Raw genomic sequence first — 23,328 nt, 5'->3', positions numbered from 1 at the left:
TTCATTTATTCAACATTTTAAAGCACTTAAATCTTTTGTTGATATTCGTCTCTTAGTTCAATGGTCATGCTTATATACAAACAATGAACAATATTGTAAATCATTTATAACGGTCACATAAATAAAATAACAAAATAAAGAAAGTGGATACACTCTTCTCTTCTTAATTGTACTAGTACATTCACTGCAGTCTTCTCACATTCGTCAAACATGAAAGCTCTTTCACATGCTCATAAAACATCCACAGTTTACACACATCATATGTACATAATTACAACCACAACCATACACTTATAAACACATTTGCAACACATTTTCTATAATTAGAATCGTCATACAATGTCACAGGTGTTGGACACGCTAATATATGATGTGTATATATGGTATAAAGCACATGTGTTCAACATTGTAATTAATTATTTTACCATGAATAAGACCGATTTTAGATTTGAGTCCCCCGTTGTAGATGTGCACGTGGTTATTTTCACACATGCGCGGTCGATTAATTACTGGAGCAAAACGTAATCTTTGAAAGATAAACATCATTGGCATGCACTTTAAACATGAACCAATGTCGTGCGGTCCTTTATTGTTAAAATGTGTCTGTACAAAATTCATTTAGGAAAAACGTAATTACGTTGGTCTTAATTTTAATGGTTCTCTTATAAAAATAAACTGAAAGGCCCACATGTTAATTTATGAACAGGTTCGTCTGTTTTCATCAGTAACACGGGTTTTACAAATGGTTACTCCATTGTGAAGGAGTAATCTGTGCAAGACACTTGTAACGTATTGGAGTTTGGTTCATTCTGCCATAATACGATTCGAACAATTGCATTAACATGGCATCAATCATAACGTGACTACTGGCACATAATGCTAGACTCAGTTCTGTTGCCGGAAGCGATCTTGACTTTCCAGAAACAAGCACGGTAGATGACGCATCAGATCCCCACCTTACATGTGCCACCGGATTGTCATACCTAAAGCAGAATGATAAGCAGAAAACGATATACAACTCTGTATAAAATATGACAACAATATTGCCTTTGACTTCAATCAGTTATATATATTCTACATTATAAGTAATGAAAGACCGTATACAAAAGAAAACACAATGGAATCAGAGGAGACAATTTCTGAATAAAAAAACTTGCATCGAGCATACGATTCCGCTGAATGATATCAAAATTTGAGACAACATGTAATGAATTGCAGATACGTTAAGGCAAAATAGCACGTAGAAAAAAGTCACCTGCGAGAGTCTGACAGGTTGTCTTCCCTCCTGTGGGATTATTGTGATGACAAGGAGACGTCCCTCCGGGACCTGGCTCGTCCTACAGATGGGACATGTCTTCTTACTCGTGCTTAGAAACCACCGCAGCACACACTCCCGGTGAAACACTGAAAGAAACCCAAATAACCGTTAGTTAGGAACCATCAAAATAGACAATACCGGTGAAACACTGAGAGAAATCCTGATCGTTACCGCTATTCACGAACCAGCATAGCATGCGCTCCCTGTGATACACTGGAAGAAACCTCCGTTACCGTTACTTACGAACCATCAAAATACACACTTCATGTGAAACACCGAAAAACATCCACATAATCATTACTTAGCTTTGTTGAAGCAATATTTTCATTCAATGATAAAACATGTTTAATTCACAGAAACTATTTGAGATGGAAGGAAAACAAGTCAAGCGCTTATATTAATTCCCTAATTACCTAAAGGAACCAGCATAAGACTCTCTCCAGATGAATCACTGAAATAAACAATTGTTTTGTAACTTAGGAACCAGCGTAACACACTCTCTCAAATTACAACCAACTTAATATTTAAGATTCTTATATGATTAATCGTTATATAAAACGGCGATGGGATAACTTCAGTTAGTACTGAGATCCGGACGAAAAGGGTAAGTATGTTGTCATGAATGGAATATGAGGAAAACTCCATGTTAGTGACAAAGATTGTCGATTTCGTTTTTAAATGCAACGTTACTATTACTTTGTGTATGACATTTTGATGTTCTTACCGTGACTGCAGCTTAGTCGTGTTACTTTATGAGTGATGGAATGTTCGCTATCGTTACAAATGGCACATTCAAAGTCTGAAAAAGAAAAATATCAAGTCATATTAATAAAATATTGGTGATATGGTATTTTTTGCAAATGTGCTATGATAACTGGTCAGTTCCTAAGATGATGTATACAAAGGAAATATGTACTGTAAGAAAGTAAAAGAAAAGGTTTTATATTTATAGTGTGCGATTGTTTACATTAGCCACACAGCAAGTCATACTCATTTTACAAAAGGCAAATGACAACCAGTAATACCAATGTGATATGAAATAGGCCTTTTATTCACAAAACGACATGAAGTACAAACATGTATACACAACATGTCACTACACACTGACCTAAAATACATGTTGTCATTGTGCAATATCCAATAGTGATTCTATGACTATCGTAGGAGGGGGGCAAAATTTTATAATGACTCTATCACGGACGTATGATAAACGTATCGTAAATATGATATAGTACTAAATATGTTTCAATACATTTGTCTATTTAGTTTATTCTACAGTCTTTCTATAATCTTCGCTCACAAAGGGTTGCTATTCATGGCCTTCTTTAAACCTACGATCCCTGAATCTCTTTGCAACCCTTACGATCCAAAACTATCTCGGGGCACTTGGTTCATCTTAAATAACCAAGGATGGCGAAACATATCTCTCTCTCTTTACTATTCAATTTCATTTAAATGTCAGTACAAACGCTCACACATAAATTAATAAGCGTGCAGCAAGGATACGTGAAATTATGGCAGCGATAGTCTTCTGCATGGAAATGTCGTTCTTTAACTTTTTAGTTTTTGAGTATTACCTTCAGGGATGTCGTCACTAATTAGTGGTTTAAGCATGTCGCTTTGTAACATCCTCTCGGCCATGGTTGGCTGACCATCAGGTACGGGAATGGTCTCGGGCTCAGTGCCGTCAGCAAACAGCGGCAGAGGATGGAGGTAGTACTCAAGAGAAGTACCGTATCGCATCTGAAACCATTAAGTGAAATAAAAAACATCATAGCGTCATCACAGGAAAAATAAACCATAAGTCGATAAAGAACATAAAATGAAAAGAAAATAATAAACAGATGAGAGAAGACAAAGGAAACACGGTTGAGACATTTAAAAGGAATGGCATAATGCTCAATCGAAAAGGGGCATTTCACTGAAATCTATTTGGAGTGTTTATACTCTCATTATTCCGTTTTCTTTACATTTACTTTCTCTGCGTCTCTGAAATGTGTCAAGACAAAATCGGAGGATCCCTGTATGCTAATTGATTGATTATAGGCACAAAAACCTGACCAAACCTGTCCTTTGAAGGTTACAGGGGAGCTACAACCAACTTCAAAGTCGGTGGATTCCTTTGAACTTCATCAAAACATCAGACATATTTACTTGTATCATCCGCACAGCGTAGCGTAACGATCCTTTAATTTTGTCATGAAATATTACAGGGTTTACAGGGAAGATAAGTGCACCGAGTGCGGAATCTTTGGATTTCGAAGATGTCTGACTAAAGTTTACGCTATTAACTTCATTGTGAGGTAAACGTATATCATCGTCCAAAAAAGATGGGAGCGTCTTCAAAATATGATAACTCACATAAATATGATAAATTATCCCCATCTTCATATATTTATTGTTGTTTCGCGCTATAATTAGGGACCACTGACACATCGGTTGGTCAACGTCAGGATGGCTTGGTTGATGACTCATATTGTGAGGACAATTGTTTTTCGCACCTGATGGAAATACCACAAACAAACATCGCTTTATTTACCTTTAAAGCTGCTAATTGCATAGCTTACGTTTTCTGTTAAATGGCACGTTTCTATATTAGGCTGTTGTTTGTTTATTACACGTCATATCTGTACAGTAATGTTTATTTACTGTTTGACCGTTTGGCCTGTGTGACCAAGTTGTTGCCCAAAGAGCTGTTTTGATGGAGTGGTTATAACGTATATGAAAATGTTATGTTTAGCCTCTAACCTGACTTTTTTTTTTTACAGTAAGACATTAATTAAGGATGGAGACAGTCATCACGTAACGGTACCAGAATATGCGCGAGAGAAACGCTATGGGCATGATAACAGCAATCGTTTGTTTGTTTTTGTTTTACGTCCTACATCTATGGTCATTTAAGGACATGCCCTGCAGGATTGGTGTTGGAGGTAAACCGGAGTTCCCGGAGAAATACCTCCTACCTGCAGTCAGTGACTGGCGACCGCCCCACGTAGGCCGACCACCGCGGATCCTAACAGCATACCCTAATTTGTATTGTTCCAAAAGGTGACTTATAATACATTATAATACATATATTAGCATGGTAAGAGCACATCCCATGGGATTTGTACAGTACCAAATGGTGACCTCAAGAAACCATATGAGCGTTGTAATTACCAAACGGTGACTTAAAGGAAACGCTTTCAGCGTAATAACTGTTCGCATAGGCCTAATTTGTACAGTAATAGACGCTGCTCTAAACGATATGACTGCGGTAACCGAAAACCATTAATTTGTAAAGTACCAACCGGTGATGGAAATGAACGCTATGAGCGTTGTAACAGGTAACATACAACCAACCAACCAACCAACAACCCTAACATATCCATTTTTATACCAAAGGTGCTATAAAAAGGCAACAACATACCTTGTATTTCTAATGTGCCAAAAAATGCCCTATAGAAACGAAACGCAATGAGCGTAGAAATAGTCAACAGGCCTTCTAATTGTACAATGCGTATCAGACTGTGCCCTAGGGAAATCATATCGTAAAAGAAACGCTGTGGGCGTGGTAACATATTTTCAAGTATCGAAAACTATGTTAAAATTGCGATCAAAAGATTATTAATAACCTTAAACTGATTTAACAAAATTAAGTATAATTAAAGCAACATATATAATGGATCTGCAGTTTGATTATATCAACAGTATAGTATTGTTTAGCACAGCTAGATATCTCTATTTACTTTTAGGTGTACGTAGTTGCGGAAATAATGTGTGTGTTGGTATTTGTTATTTATAAGCAAACGTCACATTGCACTGTATGTGTAAATAGTTTAAAGTAGTAATTAATGAACTTCAATGGAACGAATGCCTATTTTTTGTTTTGTTTTTAGCAGGTTTAACATAACATATTTCAACTAAGGAGAAAGTAAGTGCGCGAATTAACAGTAAATCTACCAGCTGTTTGTAGTGGCACAAACATACTTTATAGGCCTTGGAGACAGCGTCACCTACGTTTAATTTTACGTAGTACCAGAAAATTCCGTGGAGAAACGATATGTTAATGGGGGACAGTCACCTACTTTCAGTTTAAATTGTACCAGATAATTTTGCCTATAAATTAACGCTGTGTCCGTAGGGGTCAGTCACCTACCTTTTGTTTGTAACAATACCAAAAGATTCCGCAGAGAAAAGCAATGACCGTTGTGACGGTTAACCCCTCTATGTAGGCGCATGGTTCCTGACTTGACAGTGGTCTGTGGTGACAGAAACAAATAAATAAAGATGATAAACAAACAACAACACAGGCTGACTAACTGATTAACAATATTGTATGTCTACTTAACCTAAATATTTCAGAAGTAGTTATGTCAGTTTAATTGTAATAAAAAAAATGCAAGCGCGAAAATTTGGCTACAATTTGAATAAAATAACCAATAAAATCATAATGCATCATGTATTACTTCAGCTTAGAATATTTAAAAATCTAACGTTTAAAGATATACGATTGGATGAATTTAATGATCCCCGTACCACTGCCGAAAACTATAAGTATGATTTGGAAACTGATTTTTTACCGGCATGACTATAGATTGGTTTTCATTTTGAAAAGAAAACCATACCTTGCTGGAATTGTGTGAAGCAAAAGTAAACAAAATATAATATACAATTATAGCATGGTGATGAGGTCGATACATGGTTTTATCGCAATAACAATATTAACCGAGGACGCAGTCCGAGGTCAATATTACTAACCTAGGCCGATAAAACCATGTATCGACCGAAATCATCATGCTCCAATAGTTTTATTATTTTAATTGAATTTTTCAAAATTGAAGAAAAAAATGTAAAAAAATATAGTTTTACATTTTTGTTTCAATTTTTTTTAGTCACAAATTTTAAAATCAACTCAACAAAAATATTAGAAAAATAACATTTTTTAATTAAATATCTGCAATAATCATTTAAATATCTGCAATAATCATTGATAGGCAGTATCAAGCATCCAAGTGGCTTCAGTGTTAATCTTGATCATTACTGTGTTTGTCTCCCATGGGGTGTTATTCAAGCATCCAAATGACTTCACAAAAATTCCAGAATCTATTTATAGCAGGTCAATAACACTTTTTCTACCAACTTTTTTGAACACTTGCAAACCACTAAGGTTTATAACTACTTTTACAGGTGGTCACATGATGTTGTTTCAGCCAATCAGAGTCAGCTCAAAATTAATTAAATAAATAATATACAATTATAGCATGGTGATGAGGTCGATACATGGTTTTATCGACCTAAGTTAGCAATATTGACCAAGGACGCAGTCCGAGGTCAATATTGCTAACCTAGGTCGATAAAACCATGTATCGACCGAAATCACCATGCTACAATAGTTTTATTATTTTAATTGATTTTTTCAAAATATCAGAAAAAAATGTAATTTCCATTTTTTTTAGTCACAAATTTTAAAATTAACTAAACAAAAATATCAGAAAAATAACATTTTTTAATTAAATATCTGCAATAATCTGCAATAATCATTTAAATATCTGCAATAAGTGATTTGCAGTGTTAATCTTGATCATTACTGTGTTCATCTCCCATGAGGTGTTAATCATCTAAATGACTTCACAAAAATTCCAGAATCTATTTATAGCAGGTCAATAACACTTTTTCTACCAACTTTTTTGAACACCTGCAAACCACTCAGGTTTATAACTACTTTTACAGGTGGTCACATGATGTTGTTTCAGCCAATCAGAGTCAGCTCAAAATCAATTAAAATAATAATAAACAATAGTGCTCTGAACGTAAAACATATTGTGGGGCTAGACCGGTATTGGAAACCTGGCCTACAGATTGCCATACAATGGCACTAACCAACGAACAGAAATGCACATTGTAAACTATTTCAATGTGCAAAAATTGAATTTATTATTGAAATGAGCTTATGGAAATTATCATTATGTGTTTAATAGTTTAATATCGTTAACAAAAATATTTTTATGGTTGATCAGCATAGAATGTCAGCAAGCATAAATGGAATAACGAATGCATATGCTTTCATCAAAATTGTTATTAAGGATATATGAATATATTGAATTTTATAAAATGTTCAGAACGAAATAAAGACATAGCCGAAACTGTAGCTTTGATTCAATTTATACAAATGCCCCGTGTATCGGAAATTCAGTTGCCATATCGTTTTGGGATTTTCTTTAAAGAATCCTTTATTTTTATTTGAAAAAAGTACCGCAAGCTATGATTTTCTTTTCAAAAATGATTATCAAAGCTATGTTCATATAGGAAAACAAAACAATATTAAATTACTACTACTTACACTTCAACTGTACACATAGATAGGTATATAGTTGTACAGACAAAAGTGCTCAACGTCAGTATCCAAAACAGACATGCCGATCGTCGCTGCGAACCGGGATCCATTTCATCTGTAAAGACATAAACAACTCATCAAACAAGGAGATGACAAAGAAAGAGATGATATATATCACATAGGAAGACACATTATACTGATAATAACTCAAAGGTTATGACATGGATAGCAAAACAAAAACAAAGTCATGTAGATATAGTGTATTGGAATGATTTGTTATATGTAGCATACACCTAATAGATATTTACTCTAGTAAATCAAAAGTCAAAATTTGGTATTTCACATAGAGCAACAACGAAACCGGTCTGTTGAGAGGGATTGTGTTTCTTCAAAAAAATTGAGTCAATCTTCATTATGTCAATAGCAAATACAAGAAAAGATGCCAGTATGAAATAATTTTAGACATAGCGAATAAGTCCGGATCTGATAAATATTGAACTCATTTGGAAAACAGGCCATGATGATGTCACATATCACTTTATCCTTTTGTTACAGAGTACATCAATGTAATAGCAGGTTCTCATTCAAGTTGAATCGACTTCATCTATATGATATCGACCTTGATTATGGCTTTTGTCCCTGTTTACGAAGGAGAATGCTGAGACTAGTAAAATAACGAAGGAGAATGCTGAGACTAGTAAAATAACGAAGGGGAATGCTGAGACTAGTAAAATAAGTAAGGAGAATGCTGAGACTAGTAAAATAACGAAGGAGAATGCTGAGACTAGTAAAATAACGACCCATCGGTGAGAGTATCTTTATTCTAATGATCATTGACATGGAACGTCCGACGGCGCTACAATAGTTAACGAGTATAACCAAACTGATATGACTGTCGGTCCAAGGGCAAACATGGTCTATATTCTGTGTCTAAATATATACAATGTATACCTACATTTGGTACTGTTCTGAATGAATTACCGTAATTATTCTATAAATTGTTAAGCAGTCAAGGAAAATGCACTCATTTCACACGCAGACACAAGCGCTAATTACGTCTTTATCGATTATATTCGTACAGCCAGCAAGTACATATAATCCCGTAAATATGCATACCAACAACGTTCTCACAGACACATTCACAAACACCAAATAAACTTCGATTAATCAGATGTATGAATTTTCTATACCATATAACTAAAGAACATAATTATATTCGTTTTGATTTGCACACTGAAAATGTAAAGACAGCATACAAAACAAATTCTCCTTAAAAACCAATAATTATCGTTGTGTCGGTGCATTAGAACTGTTGTTTAAAGGAAATATATTTTAACATATACACTATGTAAGTAGTTTTAATGAACGTTATCTCCCTTAAAATATATTTTACGAACACTATTTATAGTTCAAAATTACATATATTTTACTTTTTTACCTTTCAAATAGGTCATTAATGTAACATTAAACCCAGAATTGACATCCATGATAGTGTTTTTTGTATGATTCATTTAGTGTAAAAGGAAGAGAATATAAAAAGCAGAAATGCGTAGCTTATATAATTATCCTTTAAATAATATATGAACCATAACCGCTTCCAACAATTAATATAATGTGTTTTGTAAGTTTCATTTAGGTACATACCTTAGTACATTCTATAAATATCCAAACCTAAAGTTCCCATTTATAGCGAATAATATGAACTGTTCAGGACCGGATTTGCAGGTTTGTCTATTTGTGTATCGTCAGTCCAGCGTACTGCTATGTATATTAAGTTGTTACGACCTTTAAGTATTCTATACAACACAACCTGACAATAAACGTCTAGGTGTACGGTCAGATAATTGGAACGTTCGGCCTCATTAGGAGCAGTGATAGACTAACCTTTGTCCACTCGTATATCGGACACAATCATAAAAGCACGTGTTATATAATACATTATGTAACGACCAGACAGTGCTATTGACATAACACATTTCAAGAAGTACATGTAGCCAGTAGCGATTTATGACAACTTTTATCCAACAACCTATAAGTTTAACAAATAAACCATTGTGTACTACTAAGTTTTTCATATATACTTGGACCGTTATCAACAAGTTTAGCTGCATGCTACTTTCATCATCATTTGCATTTGCGTTTTTGTTGTGTCACGTTTAACATTGCAATAGCTATACACTTCTGGACATATTTCAGACAGATTTTTAAGATAAAAATGTTTCCTATGATGTCTTAGTATGCTATTTTGTGATTGCAGGAAAATACCATGTTTAGAATTTGAGCTTGACCGTGCTACTGTTAGTAAGAATTTTACTTACATAATATATTAAACGTTTACCAGTACTCTCAACATTGCATGACCAATTTGTGTCTTACAGCTGTATACTAGTAAAAAGATCAATTATGTTTACAGTTCCGTTTAACTTACTACTAAGTAGCGTTAGAGAAATAGAAACACATAGTAAAGTAGTAATATGATTAAAGACGAATATTACAGTTATACATACTTACATACTTTTTACAGAATATCATTTCAGTTTACATCCCATCAGATTTAACTGTCCAAGCTAAATGAACCACATATCCTCAGGGAATTACACTAGTTCAAGTCACATTTAAACAAAACCTTTTCTCATCCAAATCTCCAATAAAAAATTGGCATTTTAATAAAGTATGTAATGGAGGCGTTCGCCAGGTGTGGGTCTGATAGATTAAAATTAATACGGATCGTATAGACATAACTGACTACTTCCTGGTATGTTTCTAGTGCAGAATTCACGCAGAAGCCTCCAGTTAGCGAGGTTAGCATCACAGACTGCGGAAATTGTATTGTAGTATCGCTAGTGGTGAATTATGGAAATAAGGTATGAATTATTTCATTGAAGCTTACCTTGCTTTGAACAGGCCCCGCTATTTTTTATAAATAATATATTATGATTTTACTCAAAAATTTATTTCAAAAGATTTAGTTTGAAAATCTGAAATGGCTGCAGACTCTAAATCACAGACACCTGTCATCGATATGCATGCAAACAGAACGTGTGGTCATGCTACTTAGTGATATAATGTAATATACTGATATGCCGATTTCGAGAAAGCAGGATAGTCGAGATACTCATCATAAAACAAAAGATGACTCTTATCTCATCTTTACTTCCACCTTTTATGCTTAATATGCACTCACTATTAGTCTTAAGCTGACCACGTGAAGAGAGCCAGGCTTTACCAAACTGCTGTAGAAACGATAATGTGATACAATTAAGATGCACGGCGTCTAACTAATATGTTTTCTTAGTTTGCACACTGCTCTTAATTTGAGTAGCATGTCTAGGAATTGATCACGAGATAATTATTTACTGAATAAATATGATTGTTTGAAATTATGTAAACGCATATACGATTCAAGTTATTACGTCACAAGCGTGAAATAAATACATCACATTTGAGTTTATTATTAACCATAACATATGTATTACTATATTACTTAGATAAAGAACATATTTGTGAGCAGCTTAACAGCCAGAAATCTTAACAATGCATTGTTCTATAACGAATACGACATCATCACAGTACGGTAAGTTGTCGGAGGCCTACAGCTATAAGTAAATAGAGTGAGATGTGCCATAAAACGAAATTTACTTGGCGGGTTATCCTATAAAGCTGACACACTTCCCATCATTATCTACTTGGGTTTGTAACTTGAAGGCTGGCTGCCCGAGTACGTTGTTAGATAAAACAATAAGATCAGAACTCAGTTTAACATGCTTTTTTAAACCTTCATAAAATATCTTTTCAAACTTACCAAAATACTCTATGAAGATTATTTTTAACAATATCAGTATTTATGTGTTTACTATCTAAATGTGTGATAATTTGTAATCCAAGGAAATCTATATTCTGTATTTGGTTTAATAATCATATATTCGCCTACTTAACATTTACCTTTATCAATTAATGATCTAATGAAATTTGACTTAAACTGTTCACAGACATCGACGCTTTATGCTTAATTAGCATTATGATACGAAATTATAATTTATGACACTTATTTTTACTATTTATAACAAAAAATGGGTAACACATTATACTTTTTTTAAATTCGATATTTACAAAATAATACACGTTGACATATTACTTAAATGTTACATCTCACTATCGAAGTGTCAAATAAATGACATTTAGAACAGTGTTTAGTTTTAGCATTGACGCCATGTGGATGGCCTTCCTGTCGGATACTGTATTGAGTTAGGCGTTGTCAAGTAGATGACTCAGCCGACTGTATGGCTGCCATTTACGAGCCTATAAATCAACAACAGCAAACATTTCTAAGTCTTATCATTTAGGCAAATATGTTTTGTTCTAGAACGAAATTACAATGTAAGCTGTCAAACTGTAACTGCAATATGGTCCCAAAGTGTTCATTCATATAAACTTTTGTACCACTAAGCAACTTTATAAGATGAGCATAACACACATACATATGAATGCACCTATACAGTGTAGTAATAGATACAGCATGCCGCTGTTTCGTCAAAGAATACCTCCATAGGTCCACCTTAAAATTTTCAGTAAATTCGATGATTTTTTTCTATGTAAAATAGATTCTTAATAATCATAAAAACTTCATCAACATATATCGTCAATTACGTCACACACTATATATATATGTGTGTAAATTAAAATCGTATATCATAAAACCCTCATAACGCAGACCCCCAGCTATGTCTGTTAAAACTTACCATGATTAAAAAGGCATCATATGATATATAAAAGTTATAATCTGTAAAGAGGCAACCTGAGTATTAAAACTTGCATTCACACTATTAGGAGGCTAGGCCACTGTATATATTAAGAGCATTCATAGTTAACTCGAACTGATGCGATCAGAAAGCTGGTACAAGTCAATAAGACCTTAAACTAGGTCTCACTGTACACATATTTATGCTAACTAAACTGGGCTTTAACGCGGGAAATTTCGAGCACCTCTTATAAATTTTAAATTTACAAATTCCGTATGTTTAATATGTTCGGATGAACTAAGTATTGTGCTTTGAAATTCATTTTTACTATCAGATGTTTTTAACTTTTACTATTTAACAATGGATTCATTTGAACCTTTGTAATATACTCCGTTTCTTTTTCCATATATTTCATTGACGCATTTAATGCAAGTACATTCATGTAAACTTTTTGAGACGTCGCAATTTCTAGACGTCCGCATTATGTGTACTTTGTTTATGACGTCATTATTTTTGACGTCTTAAGTATGTGTAATCCATTTATGACCTCACAAATAATTTAAATCGCCTGAAGAGCGATGGGCGAAAGCGCTAGCCGATTATACTAGTCTTCGTGTTTTGTTTTATTAATATATATATATCTCTCTCTATAAAAACAAAAGACGAGAGTTTCTTCGACTTCCCTAGCGCTTTCTCCTCTTTAGAGGTTCATCAATACATCACTTATATATACCACAGCATCAACAACATTGGACACCATTGGAACTCACAAAACTGAAACCAACGGAAATCGTGGCAAAAATATGTTTATTGCGAGAGTACCATGTGTGGCATCTGTTAATGTTCTTGTCGTCACGAAGTACGAGTTTATTATTATAAGGCGAATGTTAATGGACTGATGATTGGATTTGACGGATGGCCATGTTATGTAAGACCATAGAGACCAAAAAACCACCCTTAAAACGCTTTTTTTAAGCATATTAGGGGTATTTTTTGTATTACTATTATTCATTAATGACAGAACTTCAGGCTCCTATGGTAAGACTTCGATATATTGCCACTCGTTTCATTTGCAACCTCGATCACGGCCAACATATTACAAAGCTTTTTTACCCTTTTTTTCTCTTAATAATTTCTTTATACGTTTCCTTCAGATTATCGCTAAACTCCTTTAGAATGCCAAAGTATTTCTGGTCAAATGGTGGCAGTATAACGCGGTTCAGGGTGTCTCTCCTCGAGTTTGGTACATTACAATGGGATATATAAAAGCATAAGATGTTGTGGGATTGATTTACGACACACGTTCCTGTATTGAATCAATAGTTTAATCATTTAATTATATATAATGATTTCAGTACGTACATCTTTAAATACCTAATGAAATTATTAATATTCTTTAGTATCACTGGACCATTAGAAGTTAAGTGTATAATCAGGAGCAGGATAAGGTTTGTACGGTCTGATAAACTTACATAATCTGCATGCTGTGGTGAAAGATGTTGATAAGTGTAAACTACGTATGAATTATCTATATTAAAATCTCTTATTTACATATCATATCCTTTTAGTCTCGAATACAATAATGTATATATACAACAAACGCGATTAGCATAACCTTGAATACGATGTTCACACGTATGAACTTGAGATAACACTGTTTATAAATACCCAACATACATGTCGAAGGGGAGGCGTACGTTTCGTTTGGCACATGTCTAGTAGTAAATACATACTTGTATATATAATACAGCAACGGATAACAATGGTCCAACCCTCATGAACTCTTTATCAAATATTATATGATCTATGATAGCCCCTATTTACGGACACCTGAAGTATAAATTTGTTATAAAAAGAATATGATTTACCTTTTGTACATATCCCACCATTAGACTACATGTGAATGACATAGGTCCTGAGGTGATACATACTAGTATAGCATTTTGTAAGGTGAAGAAGAAGCTGTGGGCAATTAAGGCTTTCGAAAGTCAACAACATTAACAAACGATGTCAATCTACCGTCAAAAAACAAGGACAAAATATAATGACAATATATGCTGCAGTGTAACAACACGAAGACATAACATATAGCACAGTATCAACACACAAAAACTAAATATAATACAGTGTTAAAGCACAAAGACAAAATATACTACAGCATCAACACACGTAGACAAACGTATACCATAGTGTCAAGATACAAGGACAAACTATACCACAGTGTCAACATACAAGGACAAACTATAACACAGTGTCAAGATACAAGGACACACTATAGCACAGTGTCAACATACAAGGATAAACTATACCACAGTGTCAACATACAAGGACAAACGATAGCACAGGGTCAACATACAAGGACAAACTATAACACATCGTCAAGATACAAGGGCAACCTATAGCACAGTGTCAACATACAAGGCCAAACTATAACACAGTGTCAAGATACAAGGACAAACTATACCACAGTGTCCACATACAAGGACAAACTATAGCACAGTGTCAACATACCAGGACAACCTATACCACAGTGTCAACATACAAGGACAAACTATACTACAGTGTCAACATACAAGGACAACCTATAACACAGTGTCAAGATACAAGGACAAACTATACCACAGTGTCAACATACAAGGACAAACGATAGCACAGTGTCAACATACAAGGACAAACGATAGCACAGTGTCAACATACAAGGACAAACTATAACACATCGTCAAGATACAAGGACAACCTATAGCACAGTGTCAACATACAAGGACAAACTATAACACAGTGTCAACATACAAGGACAAACTATAGCACAGTGTCAACATACAAGGACAAACTATAGCACAGTGTCAACATACAAGGACAACCTATAGCACAGTGTCAACATACATGGACAAACGTATACCATAGTGTCAACATACAAGGACAACCTATAGCACAGTGTCAACATACAAGGACAACCTATAGCACAGTGTCAATATACAAGGACAAACTATAGCACAGTGTCAACATACCAGGACAACCTATACCACAGTGTCAACATGCAAAGACAAACGATAGCACAATGTCAACACACGAGGACAAACTATAACACAGTGGCAACATACCAGGACAACCTATAGCACAGTGTCAATATACAAGGACAAACTATAGCACAGTGTCAACATACCAGGACAACCTATACCACAGTGTCAACATACAAAGACAAACGATAGCACAATGTCAACACACGAGGACAAACTATAACACAGTGGCAACATACCAGGACAACCTATAGAACAGTGTCAACATACAAGGACAAACTATACCACAGTGTCAACATACAAGGACAAACTATAACACAGTGTCAACATACAAGGACAAACTATACCACAGTGTCAACATACAAGGACAAACTATAACACAGTGTCAACATACAAGGACAACATATAGCACAGTGTCAACATACAAAGACAAACGATAGCACAGTGTCAACACACGAGGACAAACTATAACACAGTGGCAACATACCAGGACAACCTTTAGCACAGTGTCAACATACAAGGACAAACGATAGCACAGTGGCAACATACAAGGACAACCTATACCACAGTGTCAACATACAAGGACAAACTATGCCACAGTGTCAACATACAAGGACAACCGACAGCACAGTGTCAGCATACAAGGACAACCTATACCACAGTGTCAACATACAAGGACAAACTATGCCACAGTGTCAACATACAAGGACAACCGACAGCATAGTGTCAACATACAAGGACAACCTATACCACAGTGTCAACATACGAGGACAAACTATACCACAGTGTCAACATACAAGGACAAACTATACTACAGTGTCAACATACAAGGACAACCGACAGCACAGTGTCAGCATACAAGGACAACCTATACCACAGTGTCAACATACAAGGACAAACTATAGCACAGTGTCAACATACAAGGACAAACTATACCACAGTGGCAACATACAAGGACAAACTATACCACAGTGTCAACATACAAGGACAACCGACAGCACAGTGTCAACATACAAGGACAACCTATACCACAGTGTCAACATACAAGGACAAACTATACCACAGTGTCAACATACAAGGACAAACTATACCACAGTGTCAACATACAAGGACAAACTATACCACAGTGTCAACATACAAGGACAAACTATACCACAGTGTCAACATACAAGGACAAACTATACCACAGTGTCAACATACAAGGACAAACTATACCACAGTGTCAACATACAAGGACAAACTATACCACAGTGTCAACATACAAGGACAAACTATACCACAGTGTTAACATACAAGGACAAAATATACCACAGTGTCAACAAACGAGGAAGCTCTATGACAAACAAGCAGAACACAAGGTCAAACTTTACCATACTATTAACATTCCGTGGCAGCATACACTACTGCGTAAAGGCACTTGATAGATATTCATATTTCTCTGTTCTTAGGCCCCTGTCATTTCAAGAATGGTGCTATCAAAAGAGATATATCAAGGGATTTAGGGTTTGGTATTATCTGGAAGTTCATGGTTTAAAATGTGATGAAACAGAAATTAATATTCAATTACATCCATATATGTTTAGGTTCCAGTATGATATTATAACGCTATGCTTGTGTAAGCTACTATGTCACAGGGTACAGACTCCGAACTCGACCATTGTGATGACTAGTAGACAAGTTCAATAAAAAAAGAAAAGATCACAAGGGGATGTTCTGGCAAATCGGAGTTCGTATTACGGAGGCGTGGATCCTGAAAGTTGAAACACGGGCCATCTCGACAGAAAAGGCTTTTTACTCTTTAGATACTATGGTAGTAGCTCTCTCTAAATATTAAGTATTTGTGTTGCATATCTTCCTATAAATATGAAACTATTTCGTTCACAACTACATGTATCCAGCACGTATCTTGAGGGACAGATTGGTCTCATTCTGTCCTAAATATGTCGTGTCAATTGGGCCATTTCTGTTGAAACATAGTGTCTGTGTTTTTAATATATCCTCTCTGTTGTTGTTCTTTTCCTAATAAACCAAACAAGTCTTTATCCAGTCACGTTTTATCTAGCAGCGAATATAACTTCTTTAATAAGACTTGGTTGCACATTACATAATATATGTAATGTATGGTCACCGAGGAAATCTTGCTCGATGTCAATGAGTAGCTCCGGGTCGATGTCAGAAAGTAACGCCGGGCCGATGTCAATGAGTAACGCCGGGCCGATGTCAATGAGTAACTCCGGGTGGATGTCAATGAGTAGCTCCGGGTCGATGTCAGAAAGTAACTCCGGGCCGATGTCAATGAGTAACTCCGGGTCGATGTCAATGAGTAACTCCGGCTCGATGTCAATGAGTAACTCCGGTTCGATGTCAATGAGTAAATCCGGTTCGATGTCAGTGAGTAACTCCGGCTCGATGTCAATGAGTAACTGATGTCAATGAGTAACTCCGGCTCGATGTCAATAAGTAACTCCGGCTCGATGTAAGAATTTTATAACCGACTTAACAAACAGGAGTTGATATCCTTATGACAATCATTGCACTGTATATATAACTGTATCTTCACATCGACAAGAAGACAAATTGATGAGGCAGTTAACATGCCATGACCTTTTTGAAGTTTGGTATCTATATCGTTACACTCTATATCTGTATTTATATTTAGGTCATAGTGTTTATGCTAGATGTTTTAGTTGACACTTGATGACTTTATGTCACAATAACCCTGTCAAGCTTGGTTGATTCTTCCTATCTAGGTCAAAATGAAATTATCGGTCATCTATTGCTGAAAAGCACACCTACCAAGGTTATTAAAGGGACATCACGTGAAAAGGCGTTTTTTTTTTAATGAATGTATGTATTGTATGCACTTCCACTTATGTTACCTCGCTATCCCCATATGCATAGTCCGTTCCAAATGTCCAGTTTGACCACTTGAATTGTTCGGGAAAGCCCTGCTAAAAATAGCTCCGATAACGTCACCTGACTAGGCAGTGAAACGGTTTCCAAAGGGGCCCCCAGAGAGGGGCCGTCAGGCAACTGTAACTTCTTACCGCACTATGAAACCAAGTTATATGATTTCTAAGTCCGTATTCAAACTTATTGAACAGTAATCATTCATCATTAGAAGTTAATTGCACACTTGCCAATGTTCAGAATTTAAATTTATTTAGCTTTAAACATAAATGTGTTGCCAATAAAATTAAACAAGGGATGGGGCACAAGTTTTTACAATTTACCACAGCCTTCTCCCGTCATACATTTACAATTAAATGTCAACAATGATAATAGGCATAAACATAAAGTAGATATATTTAAATATATATTGAATTTAGTACCGGAATGTGGCCGGTACAGATGTGCGGGGCTAAACACCTTCCCTACACCAAGGGACAAACCTTTCTGATTTTTTTTTTATATATATATATTGCCGGGGCAGAGGAGGCCGGGTATTCATATTAGTACTAATTTAAATCTTGCATGTAAAAACAAAAATAATCGTTTAATTCAGCAATATAATTAAATCATACCATTTTATTGAACCCGGTAATATTATAAATTATGTAAATCCACGGACTTAGATAACACGTATCTCGGTGACCCAGAAAATACGCCGTGGGCCATCACAACAGTTATCCCTTGGAGGGCCTCATGGCAAAATCAAACTAACCAGTCACTTATCCCTTCCTTTCGCATAAACCACTGTATAATTATAGAAACACAAAGTAAACTCTCTCCAATACATGCCCATTAACATATTAAACTAAGTTCATCTGTGTTCAAACTCAGACAAAGATACTAGCGAGCTTAATAGTTTTAGATATTTATTCATAATATAAACAGCGCTAGCATTTCTGTCGATTCCATTTCAGCTTAACCGGCTATCCGGAAGAATACATGCACCGTCCTAACTGCTACGGCAATTATTTTCTCCTTTGAATACTGCCCACCTGCAATAATGATTCCGTTAGCTACTCCTTGCGCTATCTTTTGACCATTTGGCAACTTTTCGTTTCGTAGCTGACATGGTACAACACTTTTCTTTCGCTTACTTCACACGGCCAGTCATTTTGTTTACAAAGAAAGGGTGTGCGATGCGCATGCGCTAGTAGAGGGAAATCCCTGAACAAAACGTTGGTGAGACAGGTAGAAATACCGATGATTTTCTTAGATTTAATCATTTTTATGAATCTATTTCAGCCAAATCCGGTCGTTATTTTCCATAAGGAGTCTCACTTGATATGTTTATGTAGTATTTGAAAAAAAAGACAAAAAATAAAGTTACTTCAACGTGATGCCCCTTTAAGCCCTATGCTATTTATAACAAACAAGTAACCGAGTTACATTATAGTATACCTACTCACTACCTATACGATTACCGACATTATTTCACGTCACGGGAGCTTGAAACTTAAACCATCTAAACTATGACGTAAATGGACAGGTAACCATGGTGATAACCAAGTAATAAAGTTAGTTCATTTATTTTTTATTCGTTTTTAAGAGTGAGGGTTGAGCGTGCTACCAAAGTACAAACATATATAACTAAAACTCTTCTTCGTTTATCAACTTATATTTAAATAAATGTTCAGTATGGTTTTAGTTATACTCATTTCCGTAGGAATTCTTTAAATATGCAAGCACGAATGTTATGCATTTTACTCTTATTGCTTCTTAATGTGCACCATTAAATGAAAATGAACCTGGTGTTATTAATTCTCACGAGGGTCTCAACTATGTAGTTGTATGATAAATGAAACGAGAATAACACGATCCCTGCTGTGAGTGATATTAGTGTCACCAAAAAATCTCCAAGCAATATTAGTACTCCTAGTATTCGTATATATAAGTGCAGCATAGCTTACCTTCGGCTAACACAGCACACGGCGTCTGACCCGTTCCATACGGAGGGGTTGAGCTTTGTGTTCACAACAGGTGAAACCTATGTGTGTATACCTGTGATTAATACCTGTCGAGCTGTGCAAGGAGATGTCCATTTCGTCCTGACATAGACACAACTACATAGACATATAGTGGGTCAGTCCCCAACTGATGGTACGTGCGATACCGTACTGTGTATATGAACTTCAAATAAACTCAATAATAAGCCTTGTCATCTGTGCGTTATATAACATAGATAACGTATGCATAGAAACAAAATACATCACCTTGATGTTCCACCTTTCCCCAAAATGCTCCACCTAAACACGTGCATTAATAACATTCCGTATTAATCAAAATTCACTTTTATAAAGTGTTTAATGAGCTCATGCAGTACGCGCATATTATCTGACTGAGATCGAGATCATTTTGAAAAACCCATGAAACACATACTAGAAAAAAAGTGTTAGTGCATGAAGTACATTCTGAACAAGGCAGTAAAAGTGGCTGAGATATGACATGGTTAGAATACTAGAGCATTTAAATATGCAAGGATGTCAATCTGTTCCCCAAACACTGGCTACGGTATAACACTACGCGATCAGCAATGACTGCATACAAATTACTGTTTCATGATGTGAAGGTATTTTTAACTCCGGGTAAACGTAAAAAATATATTTAGTTTTATCTTTTACGACAACATCATTTATTAAAATTTTACCACTTTGGTAAGGATGTTTGACTCCTTTCTATAACGGAAACAGGATTTTACAATAATGTAAAGTTAAGCTGACTAAACTTTCATCAATACACCACAACATTACCATGCTGATATGTTGACTATCGCTGGTAGTTTTATAAGACTAGTTAGCTTAACTAGGTGTTCGTGTAAACTCTGCGTATTTCATATTTTCAGTTAGACAAAATTTGAATTTTAGCTGTCTAAAGATTCAGATTTTTCCTGTTGAATTGTTTCAAGGTAAAAACAGGTTTACGGATAAAGCACTCATACTGTATCACTGTAAAATTAAAATTATTCGAATGATTCATCATTTTTATTTCTTACAAACATAAGTGCTGTTTGCAAGATTTAACAATAATGTAAAGTTAAGCTCGCTAAACTTTGATCAATACACCACAACATTACCCTGCTGATATGTTGACTATCGCTGTTAGTTATATAAGACTAGTCAGCTTAACTAGGTATTCGTGTAAACTGTGCGTATTGATGCAAATAGACAAAATTTGAATCTTAGATGTTTAAAGATTCAAAGTGTTTCCTGTTGAATTGTTTGAAAGTAAAACATGTTTACGGGATAAAGTACTCATAATGTATCACTGTAAAATTGAAAGTATTCGAATGATTCATCATTTCTATTTCTTACAAACATAAGTGCTATTTGCGGAATAATCTATGCATCTAGGATTTTCCCGAAAAATAAATAAATAAATGTACATCAATATACTTATTCAGCCTAAATTGCTTTTGTTCACAGGCAGGTGTATGGGGTTATATTTTTTAATTACTTAGAAATGCAATGCCATATAAATGTAATCATTTTAACAAACTCGATTTAAAAATAAATAAAAAAAGTTAAAATGCCTAAAAAACCCAAATCCAATATATTAGGAATAACTCATGCTCAAAATCAACTAAAGGGAAAATTAAAACTGTTGGCTTGTGTTGAATTGTAAATTAGAAAGGTTAAGCTAACAAGGTTGAACAAACTAAGCCAGTTGTTACGGGATTTCATCACAAACTCAATTTTCCATAACATTTTAATTCCTTGTGATATTTATTGATTTAAGAGTGTTTGTCCTTAACGCTCTAACAGCTAGCCCCAACTACAAAAACTTGTATTTGAACTTTAGTGTAAGTATGGCTTCGTTGGATTTCCATTAGTAAAATGTGGCCTTTATATACCCCATAATGAGCATATGGAAACCAAACGGATGGTAGCTTCTGTACTTCTTTAGTTTTATACTATATTTTTGTGTTTATGGTTCCTGTACATTGTAGTATGGTCCCTTTCCTGTTCTTTTATATTGGTACCTTTTCTAATCATTGTTGTATGAAACCCTTTTTTGGTCATTGTTGTATGGTACCTTTCCTGTTCATTGTTGTATGGTCCCTTTCCTGTTCATTGTTGTATGAAACCCTTTTTTGGTCATTGTTGTATAGTCCCTTGCTTGTTCCTTGTTGTATGCAACCTTCGTTTGGTCATTGCTGTATGGTCCCTTTCCTGTTTATTGTTGTATTGTCCCTTTACATGGTCCCTTGCTTGTTCCTTGTTGTATGGTCCCTTGCTTGTTCCTTGTTGTATGCAACCTTCGTTTGGTCATTGCTGTATGGTCCCTTTCCTTTTCATTGTTGTATGAGACCGACTTTTGGACATTGTTGTATGGTCACTTGCCTGTTCATTGTTGTATGCAACCTATTTTTGGTCATTGTTGTATGGTCCCTTGCTTGTTCATTGTTGTATGCAACCTACGTTTGGTCATTGCTATATGGTCCCTTTCCTGTTCATTGTTGTATGAAACCTACTTTTGGTCATTGTTGTATGGTCCCTCTCCTGTTCATTGTTGTATGAAACCTACTTTTGGTCATTGTTGTATGGTCCATTGCTTGTTCATTGTTGTATGCAGCCTACTTTTGGTCACTGTTGTATGGTCCGTTTTCTGTTCATTGTTGTATGCAACCTACTTTTGGTAATTGTTGTATGGTCCTTTTCCTGTTCATTGTTGTATGGTCCGTTTCCTGTTCATTGTTGTATGCAACCTACTTTTGGTCATTGTTGTATGGTCCCTTTCCTGTTCATTGTTGTATGAAACCTACTTTTGGTCATTGTTGTATGGTCCCTTTCCTGTTCATTGTTGTATGGTCCCTTTCCTGTTTATTGTTGTATTGTCCCTTTACTGATCATTGTTGTATGGTCCCTTTCCTGTTCATTGTTGTATGGTCCCTGTCCTGTCCATTGTTGTATTGTCCCTTTACTGTTCATTGTTGTATGGTCCTTTTTCTGTTCATTGTTGTATGGTCCCTTTCCTGTTCATTGTTGTATG

The 23,328-nt window shown here is 35.3% G+C and overlaps 1 protein-coding gene across 5 annotated transcripts; it reads right to left on the bottom strand.

Moving 5' to 3' along the window:
* On the bottom strand, positions 1-22,399 carry LOC110442633 (RING-H2 finger protein ATL79-like). Of its 5 annotated transcripts, none has more exons than XM_021486320.1 (7): positions 22,372-22,399; positions 7,641-7,749; positions 5,457-5,559; positions 2,896-3,061; positions 2,043-2,117; positions 1,256-1,404; positions 1-983 (listed from the first exon to the last, which is right to left on the bottom strand). In XM_021486320.1, exons 1-7 carry the CDS (start codon positions 22,382-22,384, stop codon positions 978-980), a joined length of 621 nt encoding a protein of 206 aa, XP_021341995.1. In that variant the 5' UTR covers positions 22,385-22,399; the 3' UTR covers positions 1-977. The 5 variants fall into 5 exon arrangements, with proteins under 5 accessions (XP_021341995.1, XP_021341996.1, XP_021341998.1 ...); XM_021486321.1 differs by lacking the exon at positions 22,372-22,399 and adding an exon at positions 20,250-20,512; XM_021486323.1 differs by lacking the exon at positions 22,372-22,399 and adding an exon at positions 10,150-10,257.
* Between the last annotated feature and the right edge of the window lie 929 nt (positions 22,400-23,328).

Source organism: Mizuhopecten yessoensis, unplaced genomic scaffold (genome assembly GCF_002113885.1).
Source record: "Mizuhopecten yessoensis strain PY_sf001 unplaced genomic scaffold, ASM211388v2 scaffold716285, whole genome shotgun sequence".
NCBI lineage: Eukaryota > Metazoa > Mollusca > Bivalvia > Pectinida > Pectinidae > Mizuhopecten > Mizuhopecten yessoensis.
This window is presented reverse-complemented; position numbering and strand designations above follow the sequence as displayed.